Source organism: Bos indicus, chromosome 23 (assembly GCF_029378745.1).
Source record: "Bos indicus isolate NIAB-ARS_2022 breed Sahiwal x Tharparkar chromosome 23, NIAB-ARS_B.indTharparkar_mat_pri_1.0, whole genome shotgun sequence".
Lineage (NCBI taxonomy): Eukaryota > Metazoa > Chordata > Mammalia > Artiodactyla > Bovidae > Bos > Bos indicus.
Window position 1 is genome coordinate 34267404 of NC_091782.1, and position 12162 is coordinate 34279565.

A 12162-nucleotide genomic window follows, 5' to 3' on the forward strand; every position below is an offset into this window, starting at 1 on the left:
CCAAACAGAGACCATCATCCCTGGCCACCGTCTTCCTGCTAGGATTGTAAGGCAGATTCCTCAGCCTTCTTCCCTGTGACGTTCACTTCTTTCCGTTTTCGGTCCAGACTGATTTACAGGAGCCTAGGTGTTGTCTCTGAGCTATCCCAAGAGTGCCTTCTACATTTCAGGGAATTGCCAAAAGGGGAGTCACCTGGTTGCTCCCAGCCCACTTTACCTGAGACCTCAGCCTTGGGCAAATTAGAACTTCAAAAAAAAAAAGGTGGGGGAGGGGGTGAGTGTCACAGAGACATTTTAAATCTCAAGTGGAAAACTGAGATCTCTGTCTGTCTGGATTTATGTATGTCTCAGTGTGTGTCTTTTGGGTTTTTTTTTTTTTTTTTTTTTTTTTTAATATTGCTGAAGTTGTGAGTTCTAAGTTAATTGGCTTAAAGAAAAGTAAGCACTTACAAACCAGACAATTCTAAACACGAGAAATTAACCTAAATGAATTTCAGATTCACATGAACTGGGAAATATTCAATATTAAATATTTAGTATAAATGTTTGCTAATCTAATATAGACATGTCTAAGAGTCATTAACATTAAGCATAATATTTTCACTGTGCCTAGGTTTATTATAAGTTAAATATTGTTATATCTGTTACAAGTTTGTCAGCAAGGAAAGTAACTCGAGTGAAACTTTTAAAAAAGAAAAATCTAAATGAGACAAGAGCTTTTAGTTAAACTATTAAGAATAAGTATACTTTAGAAATGTCTAAAATAGTCTTGCCAGATTGGGGTAACTTGAATTTCTAGAGTTGTGCTGAACTACGTGACAAAAGTTTGTTGAATAGCTAGGTCATTTCCAAATAAAATAAGATTCTGAAACATTCATTATTGAACACTAACTTCCTCTTACACAGAAACCAAAGAGATTTTGGACTATTAATGAATAATGTTTGATGCCATCCTGAGATGTTCTCTAGAATTTTTTTTTTTTTTTTTAGAAATTATCACTGGTATTTATGTTCACCAATCTATAGAATGCTAATATATATAAGGTCAGTTCTTGGTTGCTTAAGGAAAGTAGGATGTGTGTTTTCAGTCAAGAAGGTATGAGAAATGAAATTACATTTTCTGAAGAGAAAGGGAAGTAGGTCTGACTTACAGGTGGCTGTTTCAGGATGGGAGAACAAAGTAATGGGTACAGAACATGATAAGAAGGTTTTATGAAAAGTGGACCCCAAAGGGAAGAGTTTTGTGCATAAATACAAGTTTTCTTGAGATGTTGAACTGCCTTTGATAATGGATTTTAAGTTTCTTTACCTCTGAAGTGCTCTGTTCTGTTTACCTTTGAAATTTTCTTTGTTACTTTGGATAAGTGAATATATTGTTTCACAGTGATCTATATGATCTTATCTGATTGAGTGTTATAAACCCTTTTGATATTTATCAACAAAATTTCCTAAATAACTTGACTTCTAGCTAACTTTGGGATGCCTCAGAGGGCCCCTGAGACATCCAAAAGAGCTATTAAATTACTTAGTTCATTTGACACGTTAAATTACATGGGATGTATTGTTGGAGGAGTGATGAATCTTCTCAGGTTATATTGTATGGTTGATGTTACTTATATAGATATCCTAGAAATTATGTGAAATTCATGAAAATCTGATATGTCCTGGTAAAATGTTGTCAGTTATAATTCTAGTTATCATGTTAAGGTGTTACAAGTCACAGCAATGACCAGGCTACTTTGCCAGTTGCAATTTAATTAGATTTTAAACATGCCTTCTATGGTTTCACTCTCATGCCTTTAGAAAAATCCTGCTAGTTCTTCAAGATTTATGGAAAAGACTTTTCTAAGATTAACTGTTATCTGGTAAACTGGTAACAGACTGGAATTTAGTCTACTCTCTGTTAAGAGAACAAAGTTTTCTTAGAATGAAGCTTTCAATAACAGATTATGAATTTCTTTGTGTTTAAGTGATTTATATTTGTTTTTAAAATCTTTTGTTACTTTGGTAAAGTAAATAAACATTATTTAAGGTTATGGTACATGTAGACAAAGCTCATTCTACTTCTACAAAAATAAGCCCTCACTGTTAGACTTTTGCTATCCTGATGTCCTTAAACATGGCCACAGTCTACTCCTAAATCAGGGAATTAGAAATGGGTGAAAAATAGCTGAAAATCAGAGAGTCAGGGCTATAAGAAATCCAAGAGAGCTGCTTGGCTTTTCCTGGCACCCTGACAAACCTCATTTTTATTTGATGGGTTAAAGCCTTCCCTGGCTACAGGGTTAACGCCTTCATAATGAAAATATCATGTTTCGCTGAATATTAAGTTTTGTTAATTGTTAAACTAAGTTTCTAGTTTTGTTAATTAAGGTCTGCTAGTGTCAGACTTCATTTTTGGGGGCTCCAAAATCACTGCAGATGGTGACTGCAGCCATGAAATTAAAAGACACTTACTCCTTGGAAGGAAAGTTATGACCAACCTAGATAGCATATTCAAAAGCAGAGACATTACTTTGCCAACAAAGCTCTGTCTAGTCAAAGCTATGGTTTTTCCAGTGGTCATGTATGGATGTGAGAGTTGGACTGTAAAGAAGGCTGAGCGCTGGAGAATTGATGCTTTTGAACCGTGGTGTTGGAGAAGACTCTTGAGAGTCCCTTGGACTACAAGGAGATCCAACCAGTCCATTCTGAAGGAGATCAGCCCTGGGATTTCTTTGGAAGGAATGATGCTAAAACTGAAACTCTAGTACTTTAGCCACCTCATGCGAAGAGTTGACTTATTGGAAAAGACTCTGATGCTGGGAGGGATTGGGTGCAGGAGGAGAAGGGGACGACAGAGGATGAGATGGCTGGATGGCATCACTGACTTGATGGACGTGAGTCTGGGTGAACTCTGGGAGTTGGTGATGGACAGGGAGGCCTGGCATGCTGCGATTCATGGGGTCACAAAGAGTCAGACACGACTGAGTGACTGAACTGAACTGAACTGCTGCTAAGTCACTTCAGTCATGTCCAACTCTGTGCGACCCCATAGACGGCAGCCCACCAGGCTCCCCCATCCCTGGGATTCTCTAGGCAAGAACACTGGAGTGGGTTGCCATTTCCTTCTCCAGTGCATGAAAGTGAAAAGTGAAAGTGAAGTCGCTCAGTCGTGTCCAACCCTAAGCGACCCCATGGACTGCAGCCTTCCAGGTTCCTCCATCCATGGGATTTTCCAGGCAAGAGTACTGGAGTGGGGTGCCATTGCCTTCTCCAAATTAAGGTCTAGTGTTTACTAAGACTCAGTTCTGAGATAGTTCCTTGCTGTTATGTTATATTGCTAAAAAGTTTAATTAATTAAGTTATTAGAAAAGACGCTCTAAGTTTGTTTCTAAAGCATATCTCAGTAATCAGTCTTCAGATAAAGATCAGGCGTTCCATGATGTACAACCAGGAGATTAACATCAGGCTATATGCTAAAGCTGAAACTCCCAATACTTTGGCCACCTCATGCGAAGAGTTGACTCATTGGAAAAGACTCTGATGCTGGCAGGGATTGGGGACAGGAGGAGAAGGAGACGACAGAGGGTGAGGTGGCTGGATGGCATCACCAGCTCGATGGACATGAGTTTGAGCAAACTCCGGGAGTTGGTGATGGACAGGGAGGCCTGGCATGCTGCGATTCATGGGGTCACAAAGAGCTGGACACGACTGAGCGACTAAACTGACTGATAGATAAGTCACATAACAAGTGAAGTCAGATGACCTGGGGTATACTGAGCTATACCTAATGAAAGTTCTTAAATTCTTGCTTGTGACCTTATTAATAACTGCTAGCTATATTATTTTCTATGTTACTTGTTTCAGAAGATTGTTTTTTATGTTACCAAATGTGTGACTGAGCCTGTGATAAAATGCTGATATGTAGTTCCATATGAGATCAATGATTGTAACAAAGTAACTCTAGATTCAGGAAGAGGCAACAAGAGGGAATATTTTCCTGGACCAAGAGGCTAGTAAGACAGGTATGGTCCAGAGACTTTTGCTGCTCACAAGGCCTGGTCTAGTAACAGCACACTGAGTGGCCTGTTAATGGAATCTTTGTTAGACTTGGGAAAGAGCCTTCCCAGGACCGCAGGACACAATGGCCATGAAATGCCCACAAAGCATGGTCAAATATGTGGTTATGAAGGGACCCTGCTGACTGGAAGTTGTCACTTGCCAGCTGCCTGTACAAGGATTACTTCGTGACCACTGCAACCTGCTGACCTTCAACATCCTCTGAAAGGAGTTCAGGGTGGAGATCAGAAATAAGGCACTCTGTGCTCTGGAAAAAACCCACAAGAACCGGCCTTCAGATAGTTAGATGTTTTCAGGTAAAGATTTTATGAGCCCAAATCCTTGCACCTTCTCGTACCTAGAGAAACATTAACGTCACGAACAAAGATCTGGGCCTGGTTCTTCTGGCTAGCCCCTGAGTAGCTTTTCTACTTCTATTAATCTTTGGGCCACGTACCTTTAATTTTCTTGTTAAGTTTGTTTCTTCTAGAATACAACAAATCTCCAAGTAGTAGCATGACAAGAATATTCCCTGACCAACACCTAGACAGTGCTGAAACAAGTCACCTTATTCCATTCACTCTCATCTCCCTCCGTAAATGCAGCCTGATAGAGAGCAGGCAAAGGGAACCCAGAGCCCCACAATGCCCCTGTACAGCCTGAAGTCAGAGTGGTCGTCGCCCCTTTTTCTTTGAGACTGGATTCCCAAATGCCTGAGAAGGGAAATAGGTAGATAGTTAGACATGAGCAGGGTATCAAAAGGGGCCAAAGAATTGGCCCTAAAAATATAGAGAGGAACGTGATGACCCAAGGATGAAAGAGCAGATAAAACCAAGGAGGGTCTTGGAATGCAGGAACGGAAAAACCAGACCCTTAGCATCTTTCCCTCCCCCATGTTGTAACTATAATGGAACAGTATAACCTGTCTCCCCTCCTACCCCATAGGGAGAAGGTATTTGCCCTCCTCTTCCCCCACCCAGTACACATGCCTCATCCCATCAACAAATGACCTGCCAAACCCCTATCCCACTCCTTGTACCCTGGTTATAAAAGTGGACTAAGGACCCCTGTTCAACGTCAGTTCTCCCTTGAGCTGGCCTGCTGTTCTAACAGTGTCTCCCACTCTAATAATCTTTATTTTCCTCTCATTCTGTCTCATGTCTGGAAATTCTTTTCCAACCCGCGCCTGGACCACAACAACCTAGAGGCTGAAAGAGGAGCCACTGATTCTGCCTTTGATTTTCACTCAGGCACAGTGATTGCAGAGAGACAGCTGCTGGCTGGATCGGCCCTCTAATAAGTTATATTTTGACCATACTATGCCTTCAAATCTAGAATTAGTCACCAACATTTAAAACTAAGTGGTTGCCCATAGGGGCTTCCCTGGTGGGCTCAGTGGTAAAGAACCTGTCTGCCAATGCAGGAGACCCAGGTTTAATCCCTGGTCTCGGAAGATCCCCTGGAAAAGGAAATGGCAACTCACTCCAGTACTCTTGCCTTGGAAATCCCATGGAACCTGGCGGGCTGCAGCCTATGGGGACATGACTTAGTGACTAAACAACAATGAAGTTGCCCATGGAATCTTGATCTCTAGCCTGCATTCTCAGAAGGCAGCAGTTTGCTGGAGCTCACAGGGCTCTGGGCAGGCTGGTATTCTCTGGGCTCCACGTCCCTCACCCTCCCCTCCCATTACATTCCTCAGATACCTGCCTTCCTCTAGCACAGGCTAAGGAGTCTGTTAGCTCAGGAGCAGCCTAGGTCAACCCACTGAGGGAGCACATTGAGACTGGGGGCCACAGTCCAGGCTCAACACCAAGGGCTTCTTTGCGTGGTTTTGTCCCATGGGCAGCTCTCCCTGGGGGAGTGGGCAGGGGAGGTGGCAGCCATGGCAGGTGCCTGGGATCCTGGCCTCCATAGAGATACAACCAAATGCTCACCCGCATAAACTCCACACTGCTGTCCAAGGGGGTTTCCTGGCGAAAGAGCAGAAGAAAGTTTTCATCCTCAGATAAGAACATGCCGGCAAGCTAAAGAAAAGGGGAGAAATAGCAGTTGGTGACACTGACCAGTGCTCCCTGGGTAAAAGGCACAGAGCCACATATTAGAGAGCAGAACAACTTAGAACTCTCAGGGTGGTGAGCTCATGTTGCAGTTCTGTGCCCTCAATTGTCATTTTGGGGGCACAGTCACAGATTCTTTCAAGAAGTATTGGGCACTCTTACTAGATATGAAACGCTATGTGTATCTATTTTCTACGAGCTTACAATCCAAAATCATCATTTAATAATAAATGTGTTAGTGTTTAAAACGTTCCACACTTTATCTAAGAAGCTCCAGCATTAACAACTACATGTATTAGAAAAGAAAAATACCAAATAACTTTTTTAGAATTAACAATCACTAATATTTATTGAGCATTTACTGTGAGCCAGGCACTGTGCTAAGTAAACTGGCATTTTTCTTTATTTTTGGTTGCTGGGTTTTCATAGCTGTGCAGGCTTTCTCTGTTTGCAGCGAGCTGAGGAACTACTCCTGGTTGCAATGTGCAGGCTTATTGCCGTGGCTTCTCTTGTAGATCATGGGCTGTAGACACGGGGGCTTCAGTAGTGTAGGTACACAGGCTCAGTTGCCCCATTGCATGTGGGATCTTCCTGTGTCCCCTGAATTGGCAGACAGATTTTTAACCTCTGGACCACCAGGGTTGTCGTCGTTGTCGTTTTTAATATATATATTCTTTATTTGGCTGTGCTGGGTCCTAGTTGTGGCACTCGAGATCTCTCTTCATTGTGACGTGCAAACTCTTAGTAGCAGCATGTAAAATCTAGGCCCTCTGCATTAGAGATGTGAAGTCCTAGTCACTAGACTTCCAGGGAAGTACCCCAAATAATTTTTATATGTCCTATGAATTGTTCTGTGGGCTTCCCTCATGGCTCAGACAGCAAAGAATCTCCCTGCCAGTGTAGGAGACCCAGGTTCGATCCCTGGATCGGGAAGATCCCTTGGAGAAGGAAATGGCAACCCACTCCAGTATTCTTGCTTGGAGAATCCCATGGACAGAGGAGTTTTGTGGACTTCAGTCCATGGGGTTGCAGTATTTGAGGGTATTTGAGTCTGTATTGTCTTCTCCGTTCTCCTTCATAAACCACAGGCATTCCTTCTATAATCATTGTCATTGTTCTCTTGGCATTTTGTATAATGCCACAGAGTGACTCCAGAGCAAATACTTTGGGTAGGTTGTACGAATAATTATTTCACACTCCCACTCATATTCTCTAGTTGGATGTAAGTCAGCTGAAGGGTGTATCATGTGAACAACAGCTGTCATATATTGAGTACCTGCTACCTGGCAGGGGCACTGGTGATGTGCTTTTCATTATCATCTCATTAAATCATCATGCCAGTCCTTCAAGCAAATAGAAAGATCCCTGTTTACTAATGGGAGGCAGCACAGTGCAGGATGTGATAGGCTTTCATGTGGATCCAAATTCTTTCTCTATCATCACCTATTATTTGATCTTGGACAATTTAATTGATGCCTCTGTGCCCCAATTTCCTCATGTGTAAAATGAGGATAATAATATTTATGTTATTGTTGTATTGCTCAGTCGTGTCCAACTCTTTGTGACCCCATGGACTGCAGCACACCAGGCTTCCCTGTCCTTCACTATCTCCCAGAGTTTGCTCAAACTCATGTCCATTGAATCGGTGATGCCATCCAACTATCTCATAGGATATAATATTTATATCCTGGCGTTTATGTGAAGACTAAAAGTAAGATGAGGCACTATTTATGAACTGTTAAGCAGAGTCCCTGGTACTTACTAAAAACTTAGTCAATGGTAACTGCACTGTGGATTTAGATGATGAACTTGAGGCTCTCAGAGATGAAGTCTCTGGCCCAAGGTTTCATATTTCACCATTTTTCTTTGTGCTCTTCCTCCCCACCCACACAGGGTCAACTGGAACTGACCTTTAGGTCAACCACTCTTTAGGACTAAGTGTTTTTTCATATGGAGTGGCACAGGCTGAGAAACCAAATTAAAATGTAATTCACTGGCCCTAATTAGAACCCACTCTGTCTTCAATTTATCTGGAATGGCACAGAGGAGCCCTGGGCAAGTCAAGTACAGAGATCATCCTCTAGTCTCACTTTGGCTCTTACTTGTGACTGCTTTCTCATTTTATTTTGTGCTAAAATATCTAAAATATGTGCGTGCATGCTCATTCGTATCTGACTCTTTGTGACCCCATGGACTGTAGCCCACCAGTCTCCTCTGTCATGGAATTCTCCTGGTGTAAGAAGTGGCAACCTGCTCCAGTATTCCTGCCTGGAAAATTGCACGGAGAGAGGAACCTGGTGGGCAAGAATACTGCAGTGGGTTGCCATTTCCTTCTCCAGAGAATCTTCCTGACCCAGGGATTGAACTTGGGTCTCCTGCTTTGTCAGGGGAATTCTTTACCACTGAGCCACTTGGGAAGCCCTCCTTTAGGTTACTTGCTTTCAACGCTGCTACCAAAAAAGCTGCATTCTGTTTCATATCTCTATCTTCTGTCATTGTTTGCTGTTGTTGAATAGTTTAAAAACAACATCTACTAATTAAGGATTCATTTCAGATACACCTTCTAATTTCTATAATTTTTTAATCTCTGGGGCACTTTGCCTGATGAAGATCATATTTATCTTCCCAGGAGCCTCAGAATCTTTATATAGTGCTTATAAGCTTGATAAATCCTCTCTAGAAACTCTGATGGATCCTCAGTTTATCTCCTGGATCTTGTTTAGGCTCTTTTGTCTAGGTACCCCACTGGGTTTTCTCACAGATCTCCATGCCGGAAGATGGTGGCCCTCTGACTCCTTTTTCTCCTGATGCAATAATATAAACACTTCTACATATGCAACGTCATCTCTTTTTCCCTGCTCTTTCCCTCTGTCCATTGAATTCTCCAGGCAAGAATACTGGAGTGGGTAGCCATTCCCTTCTCCAGGGGATCTTCCCAACCCAGGGATCAAACCCGGGTCTCCTGCATTGCGGGCATATTCTTTACCATCTGAGCCACCAGGAAAGCCCAAAATGTGTGCAGATGGGCTGATTTGTATGTCACAACTACCTGTAACTGAAGTAACCCTAACAGTCAATGATAAAGCCGGAGACAGTAGGAGAGACCTTGCTACTACTCTTAATACTCACAGACTCAGGAGTTTTGAAGGGGCTTTGGGACCAAAACAGTCCTATACTATCAGCTTCTCTACAAATAACATCAATTATGCCATCAGCAGGACTCCATAATAGAATGTTTAGCATGGGTGTCACAGTTGTTGTCAGGTTCCCAGTTGCTTTAGAAATTGGTAAGAAATATAATGGCAGAGTTTTTCACTGTTTGCCGTGTTTCATTTATTATTAACAAACATTTGGGGCTTCCCAAGTGGTGCAGTGGTAAAGAATCCACCTGCTAATGCAAAAGATGCAAAAGACGAGAGTTCGATCCCTGGGTTGGAAAGATCTCCTGGAGTAAGAAGTAGCAACCTGCTCCAGTATTCTTGGCCTGGAAAAGTTCATGAACAGAGGAACCTGAAAGGCTGCAGTTCATGGGGTCAAGAGGACATGTCTGAGCAACTGAGCAGGCACGCACACATAACAAATATTTACTAAGCACCCCTATGCACTGTGCTCTGTCCTGTGAGCAGAAGGATGCAACAGTGAACATGTCATTATAAATACTTCAGTATTTTTACCTGAAACTTGCAATTACATTTCCATTAATGAATACATTGCTGCTTTTACATCAATTGCAATGGAATTATTGGTTATATAATTTTTTGCCTTTTAGTGAAAATTTTGGAAACAACTACACTCATAAATATCCAGTTTAGTGTATTCATTTTCTGAGAAGGCAGCCTTCTGGTGAACATGTCTATTTTTTTATAAGAAGACATTATCTTGCTTTATTATCATAACTTTCTGAAGAAAAATTACTATTTTCATCAATAATATTGACCAAGTATGACAGCATCAAGAGACTAGCCTTTCAGACTTCAGATAATATGTCTAGCAGGCAATTTTGACTATGAAATAAATATGTTAGTTTCATAGTAGCTTATTTTTATGTATGGATTCGTAACTCGTAACTCTATAGAATAAACCTGTATAGATTCATACCTGTAACTTAGACCAGTGCCACTTCTTGGCCATATGATGCTGGATAACTCAGTTTCCTCATCAGTAAAATAGGGATAATGTTTGATGACCATTTTTGTAGCTACTGTTACAAAATATAATATACAATGTACAATACAATAATATACAATACGTTACTCTAGAGTAACATAATATGTGTGGAAATTCTAAACTGTGAATCTTTTTGTAACTGGAAGAGAAAATAATCAGGCTCAAAGACAGGCTGTGTGAGGTACCGCATGCTTAATGCATTTCCTTGCTTTAGTTAAGTACGTAGTAAGTGTGGTTTGAGTTGAAGTCAAGACACCAGCTGTCTGTTTTGTTTTCATGATGTTCAGAGGTAGATCTTTCCAGTCCGCCCTGGGAACTGATGCTGAAATTTGAACTCATTTATTGTCAGTAAGTTTTTCCTTATGTCTAGGTTGAATTTGAACAGGACACTGTGTAACTGAAAAGCCTCCAGCATATCAATTACCCAATTATAAAATAAGTATAAAGATTGATTGACCTAAATAAAATGATATCCTTGTCACTAAGATTGATGAAAAAGGAAAAGCGAGTACTTCAAAAGTGTTATCTAATTCAACTGCCTTGCAGAGGGTTCTAATTTCCCAGTCAAATGTAAAACTTTCTGTATTCTGCAGAGAAAATTGCAGCCCAAGAAGGTATTGTCAATAAAGGTACAGTCATAAAAGATACCTCTTTCATCTGTATGCAGCCGTCTTTAGAGACATCGTGGGGAGCCATAAATTGTTGTTTCATCTTCTGTACATTTTCTTCTTTGACTGCATCCTACAGTGGGCCAGAGAGAACCACATTAAAGCCACTGGGATTCCAAGAATGTTAGTTAGGATATCAAATATTCGGAGTATACAGCCTGATAATTACATTAGTCTAACCAAGTTCCCTAGTCATTGAAAAAGATCTCACCAATTGCAGACAAGAGAGAGGTGATGGAGATTTCTTAAATAACCATTAATCAGAATCCAAACTAGGTAGCACAGCTAGTGAGCTCCTAATATATGAATGAAGAGAAACTTAGAGTGTTGACAGTATGAATTTGAACATTTTTCTATATTTTTTGTGACAAGAGATTGTATTGTAGTGAACATACAAACTTTCTTCCCAAGAATGTTTTGTTCTATTTTTAAGTGAAAAGTCCAGCTCTTTTGGGCTTTTGGTTTACCATAGTTCATTCTCTTAATCTTGGACTCTCCAAAAATAATAATAATAATTAGAAGGGGAAAATAATTAAAGAGGAAACCAAAGAAGTAATCATTGAACTACCAAAGATGTGACATATCCCTTCCTTGTACAGCTTTTTCCACACATTAAATTCTTCTTCATCAGTGGACCGTAGGGTTATTACAAAGAAAGATGACATATATAATCAACAGTGGAGGATGTATTTAATGCAGAGTCTGAGAGTCACAGGCACTCCCAAACAGTGCCAGATGCCTAGACTCCAGACTAGATCAGTTAGACTAAACTGACTCTCCCTAATACTGTCATGGTATTCCTGCCAACCAGGTTTCCTCATCTGACACTCCTCTAAGTACAGAGAAATTAGCCTCTTTAGTCTTGGCACCATTGATTGTGTGGTTGGTCTGTTGTATGGGTGTGTATGTGCATCATACAGAGAAATCATTTAAGAAGGTGGGTCTTCACTTTGAATTTCAGCTTGGTCTTCTACCTTTAGTTTGAAGGCACAGAACTTGACTTGTCCTCTCAGACCTCTAACTCCAAAGTCCATGACTGTCCCTTGAACCTAAAGCAAGAGAGTCTAGGGTTCCCTCTGTTGTTATGTCCAATCAGCACCCACCCCGCCCACCTTCTCTGAGACTCTAAGTCCCAAGAGGGTACTTAGCATCTCTGGAGCATTGAGTCTCAGCGTGTGTGGCAATCTGTACATGAAGAATGTGCACACAGCCCCCAAAAGTGATGC

At 41.2% G+C, this 12162-nt stretch overlaps 2 protein-coding genes across 29 annotated transcripts in view; one reads left to right on the forward strand and one right to left on the reverse strand.

Annotated features, from left to right (window-relative positions):
• SLC17A1 (solute carrier family 17 member 1) overlaps positions 1-12162 on the forward strand; it is a 247276-nt gene that overhangs the window by 198765 nt on the left and 36349 nt on the right. For 21 of the 26 annotated variants that reach the window (XM_070777555.1, XM_070777565.1, XM_070777574.1 and 18 more), the window contains one exon: positions 108-12162. This exon is cut by the window's right edge. The exons of the other annotated variants lie outside the window; for them this stretch is intronic. The gene's annotated coding sequence lies outside the window, so the exon portion shown is untranslated. The remainder of the gene's footprint in view (positions 1-107) is intronic. 26 annotated transcript variants of the gene reach the window in all.
• SCGN (secretagogin, EF-hand calcium binding protein) overlaps positions 1-12162 on the reverse strand; it is a 52243-nt gene that overhangs the window by 30466 nt on the left and 9615 nt on the right. For all 3 annotated transcript variants that reach the window (XM_070777604.1, XM_070777603.1, XM_019985908.2), the window contains exons 3-4: positions 10917-11009; positions 5979-6068 (exon numbers count right to left, since the gene is read on the reverse strand). In XM_070777604.1, coding sequence (XP_070633705.1) covers positions 5979-6068; positions 10917-11009 — 183 coding nt within the window. The remainder of the gene's footprint in view (positions 1-5978; positions 6069-10916; positions 11010-12162) is intronic.